A 14,888-nucleotide genomic window follows, 5' to 3' on the forward strand; every position below is an offset into this window, starting at 1 on the left:
AAGACTCATGGTCTAACTATGACTGTCTTCAGTGTAACCTGGTATTATATATAGATATATAATAATTTTTTCTTCAATAGAATAGTTTGAACCCCCTCCAATATTCCAAGATCCTATATTCCCCAGTAATCCTATGACGACATTGGAAATACTGAACTACAAGTTCCAACATGCTCCTGTTCCACAGAGGTCCTCCCCCTCTTTTGAGTGGCAAGTTGTTTGTTTCACTGTTACCAGCTGCTGGACGATTCCAATCCTTGTCGGAGAGAAAACACGGGGATCGACAGTTCTCTCTTCTCCCTCCCGTTTACCTCATTGTGCTTTCTTTTTATTTCGCCCTGCTTTTCACTTTACCCTCTCTCTACCTCTCTTTTCCTTAGAAGACAACTTTTCCTTATCACTCCCTTGCTTTCATCTCCGTTTTACGATTTTAATAAGATCTACATAGGTGCATTTATTTATGTATTATTAAGAATATATATATTATTTTAGTTATTCCTCAAATGAGAAGACGGAAAAGATGGAGTTACATATTTTAGAACACAGTTTGAAAGTAGCGAGTATAGCAAAAGAGGGTATTCAGATTTGCACTCATGGATTAATCAAACTCGCCTTCCTGCCCTCTAAAACAAGGTAAGTAGCTTTGAGGATATGAACAATGTTTAAAAATTGGTTAATGTAACACTCGTTATAGGCTACGCCTTAGCCTACCTGATTGTGAACTAATGACAAGGGCAAACGTTGCATTTACATTTTGGTAGGGCTGTTATGGTAGGGCACCTTTTGAAAAACACAATAGTATGCGTTGTTTTAGTATGCGTAAACAACGACAATTTCAATAACCCTTTTCTGCACTGGAGCCTACAATTTCTTAGATTTTGTTGTTGTTGCTGTTATTCGTTTTCGTACGCTCAACGTGAAGGGGTGTGTGTCTACGTGCTTACATCGCTGTCGTGTTGTTTTTCCGTTGTGTAGCTGTAAAATTATATGGGGGAGATGGTTGCTTTAAATCAAACTTGAACCGGCAATGTGAGACATGCCTAACCTGCGATGATGCACAATAATGTGTCATGTTGCTATCAATAATTGTTTTAGGCTGTGGCGCCGGGCCTCAGCATTTGTCTATAGACTATCCAACAAAAACTGTCCGCAAGTTGGCCCACAGTTATAATTTTAGTCTAGACTACATTTATTGAACATGTAAGCCTGTTAATCATAAAACAAGTGATTGATCTGCCACTGTTTTTGTGCAATTAAAATTACATCTCAAAGGTCAATCTGTCTAGACAACTGTTCACATTATGGTTTAATTTTTTGATTTAAGGCTTTAGTGACCACTGGAATTAACCATATTTAAATTTTTACATTTAGTCATTTTAGCAGACGCTCTTATCCAGAGCGACTTACAGTAAGTACAGGGACATTCCCCTGAGGCAAGTAGGGTGAAGTGCCTTGCCCAAGCCCACAACGTCATTTGACACGGCCGGGAATCGAACTGGCAACCTTCAGATTACTAGCCCGATTCCCTAACCGCTCAGCCACCTGACTCCACATATAGGCCTCAAGATATGAAACCAGCACTAAACGTGTCTGACCTTTCCTTTTGGGACTTCTATACATGAAATGTCTCATGGTCTTTAAGATAAAGACATTGGCATACAGATTGGATTTGATTTAGGCCAATTTACAGCTGTCAAGTCTGTCTCTGGGCAATCTGGCTATATTTGTTAATTGGATTCTCAGTATGTCCCAAGTACCCCTTGTACTTTAGCTGCATAATTTTGTGTATAAAGTTACTGAAAGGTTGTGGCCTTGTAGCTTAACCTTAAACAAACTCATTTAGAGAGTTTGTGTGAAGTGCCTCACATTCACTTTGAATGTCTGTGATGCTAATAAAAAGCCTAGCAGCACAGGCTGAACCTCATTGAATGCTGATTACCATCTAGAGTTTTTAAAATTTTGCACTCTCCCCGAAATGTGATATCTAACTGATTAGGACACAAATCAGCTGTGTAGACATGGTGAATCGAGATCACAATTGGTAAAAAGTTCAGGAAGGAATTTAATCTAGCTTTACCTCTGCATAAGTGTTTAACAATGCATGTAATCTCTTGATGTATGGTGAGTCCTCAGAACAGGGCTGGACTCGAACAAAAAATCGGCGCTGGCATTTTTGGCCCACATCCACCGTGACTGGTCAGACACATTCCCTGCAGACAGAGTCCTTAAAATATGCGTGCATTCTATAATATGAGTTGCCTAGTGCTCTGCGTTCATGTGATAGTTTTGGATCCTTCAAGAAGGGTCTCAAGACTTATCTGTTAATCTTACACTTAAATAATTAATTAATTCTTAGTTATGATTTGTAAATGTAAGGTATTTAAAAATATATACATATTGATATTTGATATTGTATTGTTATTATTACTATTTTGCTTAATATTGGCTTAGCAACTCTTAAAACAGTTTACTGTTAATTTTAGTTATTGTAAAATTTATATTTTGTCGCTTTGGACAAAAGTGTCTGCTAAATACAATACAGAAAAACACACAACCTCCCTCCCTTCCTGAGTCCCTGTTAATTTGCCCACTCCTTACCGCGTCGTCAACTACTCTTTCTTCCATCTTCTCCTCACTCGCTCCCATGGCCCTGTCATGGTCACTCTCCTCCTCCTCGGCTTCTTCCCTGACCCTGTCAGTATGTTTCTGCCTCTCTTAGCCAGCTACCTCTCCTCCTTCCTCTACAGGTAATGCTGATGTTGAAGCAGCTAAAGCCCCCCCCCAACATTTTTTGGCATTTTTTAGATTTTTACAATATTTTTGTCCCTTAACTTTTCTGCGCCTTCCTTGCTCTTTGGTGGTCGTTTCTCCATTTTAGCGATGCTAAACTTTAACGATGCTAAACCAGCATACGCATTAGCCAACAGCTCGTGTCTCAGGGCCTGCGGGAGGCGATATTATGAATCAGGGGAAGGGGGTTCCAGGATTTGATTGGGTCAGGCCAGTGCCAATAAAGAAAATTAACCAATGTGCCGCTGTCAGTTCTCTATGGGCCGGCCAGACCAAAAAAAAACCCCAAAAAAGCCTTTAAATTATATCGGCGATTCGGCCCAAAAATGCGTCGGCCCACTGGGCAAATGACCGGTATGCCAGATGACCAGTGCATCCCTGTATCAAGTTATGAAGCTTATTTGAGCAAATATGACCAAAGGTGCTTCTCAACAATGTTACCTACCATGCCTTTAAATATAAGAGAAAAACTGTGCTTTGTTGTTGGCAGTAGTACAGTCTTGAGTATTGTCTGGATCTGGAATACAAACAATGGGATTTGTAATTTAAGGAAAAAGAAAGAAAGTGCCTCATTGTGGTTTATGATTTGCACTGAAATGCTAAATTTGTTTTCAAAACTGTTTCCAGAACAAATGCAATAATGTTATCTTGACCGTTGACTTGTCTTATCAGAAATAAATTCAAACCATGTCTAAACGAGTAGGTCTTTCACACAATAAGAATGTATTTACGTCAATAATAATTTTAATGATCACATAAGGGAATATAGCCCATGTCACCACATTAATCAAGGGTTAGAACCGTGAATACTAAAAGCATTTGGCACCAATGCATGCTCTCCCTTTACTTTCTTCGACTAACTGGCTTGATTGGCACTTCTTACTAACCACTCTCAGATGTAATAAAACACTTGCAAAAACAAACTGCCACAACAATGGGGCCATGATAATCAGATTATAGCCTTGAAATTGAATGCTTGTACTTTGTGTTAGGTTCAAAGTTGTAAAGAAACATAATGAGATAGCGAACAAGGCCTCCAACCTAGCCTCCCCATTTATGGTATTCAATAGTTGACTATCACAAGTCCAATTAATGAAAGCTAAACTACCTGAGTTTCTGAGTTTTTTAGCAAACCATTTACAACAGTGTCTAGATCAGGTTCTGAGGCAGGGCTGGACTGGCCATCTGGCATACCGGGCATTAGCCCGGTGGGCCGCCGCATTTTTGGGCCGAATCGCCGATATAATTTAAAGGCTTTTTTATTTTATTTTTGGTCGGGCCGGTGCCCATAAAGAACTGACAGCGGCCCATTGGTACAAATGTTTTTGGTCGGGCCGCTTTTATGTAGTTTTGTACCTTCGTCCAGCTCCAGCCCCTCTTAAAAATACCTTTCAGGCGCTTCAGCTTATAACTTTCTACTAAATGTTCACAATTTTCCGCTTTTTTAGTATGGTCAGCTATCCCCATTCCGGTTTTCAGTATTCTCACTGCTGTTTCGCAGTAACAGCCTTCTCTAGTTTATTGTTTATTTTCGCCCTCCTAAGGATCAGTCAATATTTGGACTACATAGACAACCTAGGTGTCAAAAGTTTTGTATTGGTAGCGATTGCGTTGGTTGTATTTTTATTTACGTTCCGTTCCATGGTTTAAGTTGAAATTGTGTTTTTGTGGTGAAAGGTGAAGCTAACGGTGGCTAATTTGCTAGCCACAGTCACTGACGTTACTAACGTCACTACGTCACTAACGTCACGAAAACGCGTGACTACCTGTAGCAGAACATTCGTTTCGCATCTGTTAACTTGGGGGATAGCTAGGCTAACTATAGCTTTACAGTGCGTGTCCACTGCAGCGACGCGATGCGAGCGACAACATGTTTTCCATTCATTTTCTATGGAGCCAGGCGAATCGCTTGCGTGGTGCATTGTGGGTAGCGACGCGACAGAGTTGAGATTTTCTCAACTTTATGCAAATGAGGAGCGATTTTCGCTAGCGATGGCCAATCGGAGTGTTTTCTTGTTTCTCGTAACGTAGCAACCATGGTAAACATTTCTAGCTTTCTAGGTTTCAAGGTGGAGGAGAAACTAATCGTTTGTGTGGCAGCTTACCCAGTCCTGTACGATACATAGCTGTATTTGTACAGAGATGTTAATAATAATAAAACGATGCATGGCGCAAGGTTGCCGAAGTTGTTGGTGCTTGTACTTTCTAATTCAGTCTAGTGACATTACGTAACTTCGTTCTGTAGTAACTAGCTAGCTAGCTAGCCCGGCTGGAACTCACTATCGTATCGACAGATTAGCAGAGACTGAGGAATATAGTAAAACGTTTTTTACACATGTCAACGTGTAGGTCTATTAAGCAGTTTTGTATTTTGTATACAAATTGTATTTTGATCGATGTTGCAACTACGTAACCCCAAGTCTGCACACTTGGCCATGAGAACTACAACAGTGATTTTAGAGAACTACATTCTACATTCATCTGTTTGAATGAATTGGCAAGCGATTCGCGTCGCTGCAGTGGACACGCACTGTTACTGCAAGGGAGCTGCAGAAACGCCACAAGCAAAGAGGCCAGGGTGATAACTATTATTGGGTGTGCTTTGCCTTCGGCAAGGGCACAACCTTTGTTCTCTCACATATATATTTATTTATATTATTATTTATTTTCGCCCCCCTAAGGATCAGTCAATATTTGGACTACATACACAACGGCTGTGTCAAAAGGTTTGTCTTGTTAGCGATTGCGTTGGTTGTATTTTTATTTACGTTCCGTTGCATGGTTTAAGTAGAAATTGCGTTTTTGTGGTGAAAAGTGAAGCTAACGGTGGCTAATTTGCTAGCCACAGTCACTGACGTTACTAACGTCACTAACGTCACGAAAACACGCGTGACTACCTGTAGCAGAACATTCGTTTCGCATCTGTTAACTTGGGGGATAGCTAGGCTAACTATAGCTTTACTGCAAGGCAGCTGCAGAAACGCCACAAGCAAAGAGGCAGTGATAACTATTTACTCATTTTACTTTGTGATGTGAAACACAATTATGAAATGTAATGTACAATATTAGCTGATATTATTAAGGAAGTAGGCCCACATCTACTTTCGGAAACGGTAGTCTACTATTTCACTGAAGCATTAGCATGACATTAGCCTCTGTTGCCCGGGCAACACATACCACAGTGGTCTATGATGCATCTGTTTTCAATCGTTAAAATAAACATTCCTCACAAATACATTTGTTTTCTTTGTAGGATTTACTATGACATTACATTACAAGTAAACGATTTGTTGGTGAAATTATCTTTACCTGTGGTTTCAAACCAGTGTTGCTCACTGCAACGCTGTAGTCTGTAGCCTACGCGAGACACACTACAAAAACATCTACACAGCTGTTTAGGAAGTCAAACGGCGACAGAACATGTTCGGCACTCCCCTTACTTAAATCAAAAGTCTTTCAATAGGTGAAACTATCTGACTACTAACCTGAACTTCATTGCCACAGCCTAAACTTTGTCAATCTGTTCATGAAAATAATTAATTTCAGCCTAAACCGTACAACGGAACGTTAAATCAAATTCAACCAACGCAATCGCTACCAAGACGAACACAGCAGTAGTCTAGTACTGTACCGTAGTAGTAGAATTTACCGGAGCAGCTTCTCCACACAGGGCTATATCGCATTTTGCTTTGTTACTGACAATGATCGCTACCAGTGAGCTTTTTATGAATGAGCGATTTTCCACTGAATAAATGTCAAGCTTATTTACGTTTTGGGGGGCATATTTTCAGTTAGCAGATGGTACTGTTTGAATCGCGATTCCATCTTCTACTACCGGGTAACGTCGTAGAATAATCTTCAAAGGGGGTTCTTTATTAATGAATGAATGCAATGAGTAGGCTAAATGCCTGAAAATATCATGACAAGGGAAAAACTTAAAATGACGTTTAAGTCATAGAGATTAGGTCAATTTATACACCGGTCTGCCAAATGTATTCGTTTTGATTCAACGATGAGGCTGCGTCTTGCAGGGGAAATGAGAAGACATCTATTTCATTCTACGCTTCACTCGTATTTTCAGTTGTAAATGAGCAGCAAAAAAAAAATGCTTTAAAATCTATGTAATCTTTATAAATAATAAGTATGCATTTTTATATAAAATATACAGAAATATCAGTTGTAAAAATGTCATTCAAAAACGGACCCCTGTGCAACCGACGCAAGCAAGCACACCCTACAATTTCCCCAGAAATTGTACCCTCTCTAGTTAAGGAAGTAGGCCCACATCTACTTTCGGAAACGGTAGTCTACTATTTCACTGAAGCATTAGCATCATGACATTAGCCTCTGTTGCCCGGGCAACACATACTACAGTGGTCTATGATGCATCTGTTTTCAATCGTTAAAATAAACATTCCTCACAAATACATTTTCGTTGTAGGATTTATTATGACATTACATTACAAGTAAACGATTTGTGAGTGAAATGATCATTACCTGTGGTTTCAAACCAGTGTTGCTCACTGCAACGCTGTAGCCTACGCGAGACACTACAAAAACATCTACACAGCTGTAGGAAGTCAAACGGCGACCGAACATGTTCGGCACTCCCCTTACTTAAATCAAAAGTCTATCTAACTACTAACCTTAACTTCATTGCCACAGCCTAAACTTTGTCAATCTGTTCATGAAAATAATTAATTTCGGCCTAAACCATACAACGGAACGTTAAATCCAATTCAACCGACGCAATCGCTACCAAGACGAACACAGTAGTCTACTGTACTGTAGTAGTACAATTTACCGGGGCAGCTTCTCCACACAGGGCTAAATCGCACTTTGCGTTGTTACTGACAATAATCGCTACGAGTGAGCTTTTTATGAAAGCGATTTTCCACTAAATAAATGTCAAGCTTATTTACGTTTTTGGGGGCATATTTTCAGTTAGCAGATGGAACTGTTTGAATCGCGATTCCATCTTCTACTGCCGGAATAATCTTCAAAGGGGGTTCTTTATTCACGAATGAATGCAATATGAGTAAGCTAAATGCCTGAAAATATCACGAGAAGGGAAAAACTTAAAAGGACGTTATAAGTCCTTAGATTAGGTCAATTTTTACACCGGTCTGCCAAATGTATTCGTTTTGATTCAACTGTGAGGCTGCCTCTTGCAGGGGAAATGAAAAGACATCTATTTCATTCTACACTTCACTCGTATTTTGAGTTGTAAATGAGCAGCAAAAAAAAAATGCTTTTAAATCTATGTAATATTTATAAATAATAAGTATGCATTTTTATATAAAGTATACAGAAATATCAGTTGTAAAAATGTCATAAAAAAACGGACCCCCCTGTGCAACCGACGCAAGCACACCCTACAATTTCCCCAGAAATTGTACCCTCTCTAGTTATTATTGTAATTTATCTCATGAACTCATCGGTAAAGGGTTTTAAAATTTGGAAAATTGATACAACATGCCACAACTAACGCCCACACCAAGAATGGCCCACATCAGGCCATGCCCAAATGTCCACTTTTCAAAGTGATGGCATTGCAACCCCATTGCTCCAATTCTTCTGAAACTTGGTGTACGTGCCTCATCTTTCAAAAAGGTCTCAAGGACCCATAATGTCCGCCATGATGGATTTTCCTGTACAGTGATAATTTGGGAAAACCTTCAAAATTCCTCTTCTCTTGAACCAAAGATCCAATTGACTTTGAAATTTCGTACATATATGTAGAATTGATGTATTTCAAAAAGTTACTTGGGAAATCTTTTATATAATGCAACATGGCTGAAAGGGGTGTATTTATGTAACTGTCCACATTGCCTTAATATGTTTGTGTCCCTAAGTCAAATGTCATTTTGAATGATGGTTTTCACTTTTTTTTTTTTTTCAAACCTAATAGGTTTTAATGTGACACACCCCTGAAGTACCGTGCAAAGTTTCACCTTGATAAGTGAAAATATGACTGAATTACAGCTATTTGAGCTTGAACCAAATCTGAAAATGCTTGCCTTGGAGAAACGTCTTATTTTATTATCCAGTTACTGAACCAAAAATGTCCTGGTCTGAGAATGGCTCAATTGGATGAGATGTTGTGCATACAACTGAAAGCTTATAGGTTCAAAACCAGTAAGAGGCATAGTTATATTTAGCTATATTTTGGTTCTCCAGCTAAAATTGCTAGGTTTGCAAAACTTACCTATCCTGTCTTTAACTTTCCATTGCAAACACTCCATATCAGACCATGCATGGATGTGATGGAGTTGATGTGATGGCACAACATGAGATGTTTGGAGCACGTGGGCCATTAAATAATCTTTAGGGGCTGACGCACAGCAGAATTATGAAGAAGCATTACAGACATCATCTGCTTTTCAGAATCCTTAGTATCATGGTCTCAAAAATCTGAGCCAGTCTATGTTCTACCATCAGTATTACAATAAGCAGAAGATGTCCAGCTTCAGTGTTTCATACATTTGTGTATGTTTGCATAGCCTTATGTATTGACTGACAATATTAAAAAGCAGCCCTCATGCTTGCAATACCAGTGACAGCAAGGTATTGACAACTGTTCTTATTACTCATATTATGAAGAGCTGAAACACAACATACAGTATCACTCAGATATTTAGAGCTGAACAACAGTAAGGTGTAATTTTATGTAGCGATGAGGATTGGGCTTAAATATAACTCCTGTGTCATTAAAATGACATGTATTTGTTTTGTTTGTTTTTGTTGTTTTGGAGCAAAATTGCCCCCCCCCCTTTTAAAAGTATGATAAAATGTATAGAATTAGGCAATTAAAAAAGAATATCGTAAAATAAAGCTGTTTCCATACATACAAAAGTTGGATTAATTTGCAACTAAAGTTAACTAAAGTTAGTTGTGTTGCGTTGTTATCAACACCTGATCACCTGTCGATGAGTAGGCCTACATTTGCGTGAATTTGCCTACTCGCTCCTCGTGAGCTGCTGGGAATAGCATCTACTTATACTGTGATAGCTGTGTTATGCTAGCTAGTTTTGACTGGCAACATACGTTGCTCGTCCAAAAATGCCCCATTGAATGTATATTTTTATGGAAACATGACAGCTCCCCAAAAGTGAAGCCAAAGCGTCTCGATTGCCCCCTGGTGGCTGGCTGCAATATAGGTCATAAGTGCTACCTCCTCCATGTTAGTGGACATGAAAAATTGGGTGTGCACGTAAAATAATTTGTTCCCAAAAATGGTTTCTGTTATTTTAGGTCATTCTTATCACACTGATGTCTATTCAAGTTCTGATCAGTTTGTTTTTAATGAGTTATTTGACAATATAAAAAGGGGTTAGTGTGTGCTCGCGATTGGGTCGGGCAGGTGTATGGGTGGGACCTTGATACCTTGGCTCCACCACCCGATCACTACTGCGCAGACTCTGGCTCCAAATGACATCTCAGCGCAAGATGGCAGTACCCGTATCCAGGATATTTTGGCTTAAATTATGTACAGTGGGAGGAAGTGGAGACGCGTCGTCCATCTATATACAGTCTATGAAATGCCCTAATAAACGCATAGAATAGGGTTAACTTCTCTTGCTTGGCTACCTGTTCACGCTGCCAAGTATCTTCTCACAGACTCATACTGCCTTGCGGGGCCTGTCACGTGACTTCCATTGAAAATGAATGGGAGGTAACATTTTGGTCAACCGCCCTCCCTAATAGAATCCTTGGGGAAACACTGTTATATGTTGATTGTATTTCAACTAAGAATGAATGAAGTTTCTAATTCATCTAATGATGAATTAGAAACTGTTGTAAATTGGATGTACAATTCTTTACTAATATTAACCAGTATTTCTTTTAAACTTCCTCTTTCCTATCTAGATGCAAGTTTTTCAGTTTGACTGAAACTCCAGAGGACTATACCATTATCGTGGATGAAGAAGGCTTCAAAGGTGTATTATTTTTTATAGATTATACATCTATTTCAAATACAAATACACATAAGTGTGTAGGTCATAATATTTCAATTAATTTATTGTATCTTGACTGGCTGCCAAGGTTTTACCACACCACATCTCACCCCATCAGCTCTCCTCTTTACATTACATTTACATTTAGTCATTTAGTCATTTAGCAGACGCTCTTATCCAGAGCGACTTACAGCAAGTACAGGGACATTCCCCCGAGGCAAGTAGGGTGAAGTGCCTTGCCCAAGGACACAACGTCAGTTGGCATGACCGGGAATCGAACTGGCAACCTTCAGATTACTAGCCCAATTCCCTCACCGCTCAGCCACCTGACTCCCTACATTATGAGTTAACAGAAGCCAAGCTGTCAGTGGTTTGGTTTGTGGTTGGTTGAGTGAGTGAATCCACATCATTACATACTGGTTTCCAGGGTGACCGTCATTGGTTACCATGCAGTGTTTCCCACACATAGACTAATTTGTGGCGGTGCGCCACAGAATCAATACCGGCCGCCACATATTACGCTTCGTTATTATAATTTTTTTTAACCCTATTTAAAACACGCAGCGTGTTCGTTCAGCTGCATTTCCTTTCCCTGCTCTCCCTCCGTCTCTGTCACTCACGCGTCTCTCTTACATACACACAGTCACAACATCAGCACACGTTAGCAACGACGCTAGGCGATATCAGCGAGCCTTCAGCATTAGTACCGTAGCTAAACGTCTAGGAAAGGACAAACAGGACGTGCGATACGCACCTGTCAGTACCAGAAATGACCATTGGAAAGTCTCTCGCTCGCTCTAAATACAAAAACCCGGTTTCCGGGAGATTGTGTATCATTTGTGGGCGTCAGGGAGCTGTCAGGCCAAATAGTGTCATAGGGACAAATGGTGTCCTACCTGACGTCACAATGCTGTTCCGATGCAAGGACGCGTCTGTCGCTATGCCGACCTTAAATTCCTGAGATATCTACGCGTGCTAAACGGAAACTGTCATGGTTGCTATAAGGGTTACCGGGTAGGAAGTTTTGTATTTAGGCTTATGTAAAAAGATTGTTGTCGGAGATTGTTGGCATAGTGTTAGCTATTAATTAGCCAACGCTAATAAACTGTCCCTCTAACAGTAATTTCGTTTTGTGTAGCTCATGCTAGCCTCTAACTTAGCTGGCTAACATTAAAGATCCTGTAAAGTGGAATTGAAAACGAGTTTTAAGTTCACCACACCACAGAATAATGTGTTATTAACTACCCATCCAAATTCGAATAGAAAAAAAAACACAGACAAGTATGTTAACTTAAGCTTTGAAATCGTGAGAAAATCAGCAGTCTTCTCTGCTTGAGACTGGGGGGGCGTGTCGCCTGAAGGAGCTGAAGCTCCGCCCCTCGCTGCCTACCTACGACCCAGATAATGGACGCTACGTCAAGCCGAACAAAACCGTATAGAATTAGAATTTAGTTGTTCAATGAGTGAAACATACAGATGCATGTAAATGAAATGTTCCCCTGGGCTGTAACAGTAAAAATTGACACCAGAGACAGCAGACAGTGAGCTCTCCAACTAGGCTACTTCTAGCACATTAGCTACCATTTCACCAAAATACCATCATTATACACCGAGTAGCCTAATATCAAGTTAACGGTTTGCACTAACTCATAGCAGAGATACCTCTGGAAAAGTGATCTAGTATAATTATAACAAGCACACAGAACTGAGTGATGAACTGCTGGCACCCACCCATTAAAACCTGATCTGAAAACGGAAGAGAAACTGTTCTACGGTCTAATTCCACATTTCAGTGTGACAAAGTTTTAGCGCTTTGCACATGCTTTCAGGAACTCATTTCACACGTATATAATGTACTGAGAAGCAAATCATTGAATTTACTTTACAGGATCTTTAACTATTGCGTCTCCACTGCATTGAAGTGAATAACGCTATCTAGTTAGTCGAAAAGTCGTAGCAAATTTACAAATGAGCAGTTTCTTGAAGAAAAAAAAAGAAGCAACTACACTGCCCATTTCTCGTCACATTTTTATTCAGATGCTGATTTACAGGTACCGTTACAGTGTATCCGGAGAGTATTCACAGCACTTCACATTTTGTTATGTTACAGCCTTATTCCAAAATGGATTTAAAAAAAATTGTCCTCAGAATTCTACACGCAATATCCCCAATGATTTAAAATATATATTTTTTATAGATTTGAAAAATATAAACAAAAATATAACATGTACATTAAGCATACATTGTGAAAAGCAAATAAGTGCCAATGGGAACAAACACAAGAATCAGAATCAGAATGGGATTTATTCGCCATGAAAGTTTGCACAGACAAGGAATTTGCTTTGGCAGGAAGGTGCAAATAATAAACATATAGGGACCTAAAATTTAAATATGTGGACTATCTATACTAAGGGTACATAAACTAGCAGTACTAAGTGGGATTAGAATTAAATTAAATATACAATAAAATATAAGTTGCCGTAAATTACAATATAAAAATACAAAAATACAAATATTACAAAAAATACAAATGTACAAGATACAATTGTGTAATGCAGTGTGTAAGAGCATGAGCATAAGAGCATATAGTTAAACAAATTATAAATTAAACAACATGAACCGCAAGAGTGTACCTGTAGGAAAGCAAGCAACAATAATAGAATTTACAGCGAGTACAAGTAGTTAAATCAGTTACAACTAACCAACAAGTGCAACAAGTCCCTCAATAAGTGTCATTGTGTTCCTGGAGGAAATAAACTAACATCGGATCCAACAAATCTTTCGTAAGTACCGTTGTATTACCCAGGGCTGGACTGGCCATCTGGCATACCGGGCATTTTCCCGGTGGGATGACACACTTTTGGGTCGAATCGCCGATATAATTTATAGGCCTTTTTTTTCTTTTTTTGGGGAGGGCCGCGCCGGCCCATAAAGAACTGACAGCGGCCCATTGGTTAATTTTCTTTATTGGAACTGGCCTGACCCAATCAAATCCAGAAACCCCCTTCCCCACTCCCGGCCGCAAATTTACGAAGCCGATTGGTCAGGGAATAGGACCTGTACAAATGGGGTTACGTTACCTTGCGTAAGCATGGATGCCTGGCCAATAAATGCTATTGAAGGGCGGGTCTTCGCGTGGCCATAGTGGGATTCATTATATCGCCTCCCGCCGGCCCTGAGACACGAGCTGTAGTAGGCTAATGCTTATACTTGACGTTTAGCATCATTAAAATGGACAAATGACCACTAAAGCGCAAGAGAGGGGCAGAACATTTTCAGGAGAAAAAGATTACAAATCTACAGGCGAATGCCTCAAAGTGTGCCAACATTTCGGACATGCTTCAACATCAGCATTACCTGTAGAGGAAGGAGGAGAGGTGGCTGGCTCAGAGAAGCAGAAACAACATACTGACAGGGTCACGGAAGAAGCCGAGGAGGAGGAGAGTGACCATGACAGGGCCATGGGAGCGAGTTAGGAAAAGATGGAAGAGAGAGTAGTTGACGATGTGGTAAGAAGTAGGCAAATTACTTAGGCAAATTAGGCAAGGGACTCTCAGGAAGGGAGGGAGGCTGTGTGTGTGTGTGTTGTATTTAGCAGACACTTTTGTCCAAAGCAACAAAATATAAATCTTACAATAGTTAAAATTAACAGTTTTTAAAAGTTGCTAAGCCAATATAAAGCAAAATAATAATAATAACAATAATGGCAATACAATATCAAATATCAATAATAAAAATAAAATACAAAATACCATAAATATACAAATCATAACTATAAGAATTAATTATTGAAGTGTAAGATCAACAGCTAAGTCTTGAGACCCGTCTTGAAGGATCCAAAACTATCACATGAACGCAGAAACACTAGGCAACTCATATCATAGAATGCACGCATATTTTAAGAGGACTGTCTGCAGGGAATGTGTCTGACCAATCACTGTGGGTGTGGGCCGCCTGGGCCAAAAATGCCGGATTTGTTGTTGTTGTCTTAGTCCAGCCCTGGTACTCCCGGAACAATAAGTTTAGCCTTTTCTTGAAGGTGGGGAAACAGTCAGTGTCTCTGATGGAGGTGGGGAAATGATTCCACCATTGGGGGGCCAGACAGGAGAAGAGCTTGGGTTGGGAGCGGGCGCTCTTGAG

The 14,888-nt window shown here is 39.8% G+C and overlaps 1 protein-coding gene across 2 annotated transcripts in view; it reads left to right on the forward strand.

The window, feature by feature from the left end:
• The first annotated feature begins 269 nt into the window (after positions 1-269).
• Positions 270-14,888, forward strand: part of castor2 (cytosolic arginine sensor for mTORC1 subunit 2) — a 43,622-nt gene continuing 29,003 nt past the window's right edge. For both annotated transcript variants that reach the window (XM_067257792.1, XM_067257793.1), the window contains exons 1-2: positions 270-633; positions 10,660-10,730. In XM_067257792.1, coding sequence (XP_067113893.1) covers positions 521-633; positions 10,660-10,730 — 184 coding nt within the window. In that variant the 5' untranslated portion in view covers positions 270-520. The remainder of the gene's footprint in view (positions 634-10,659; positions 10,731-14,888) is intronic.

Source organism: Osmerus mordax, chromosome 19 (genome assembly GCF_038355195.1).
Source record: "Osmerus mordax isolate fOsmMor3 chromosome 19, fOsmMor3.pri, whole genome shotgun sequence".
Classification (NCBI taxonomy): Eukaryota; Metazoa; Chordata; class Actinopteri; order Osmeriformes; family Osmeridae; genus Osmerus; species Osmerus mordax.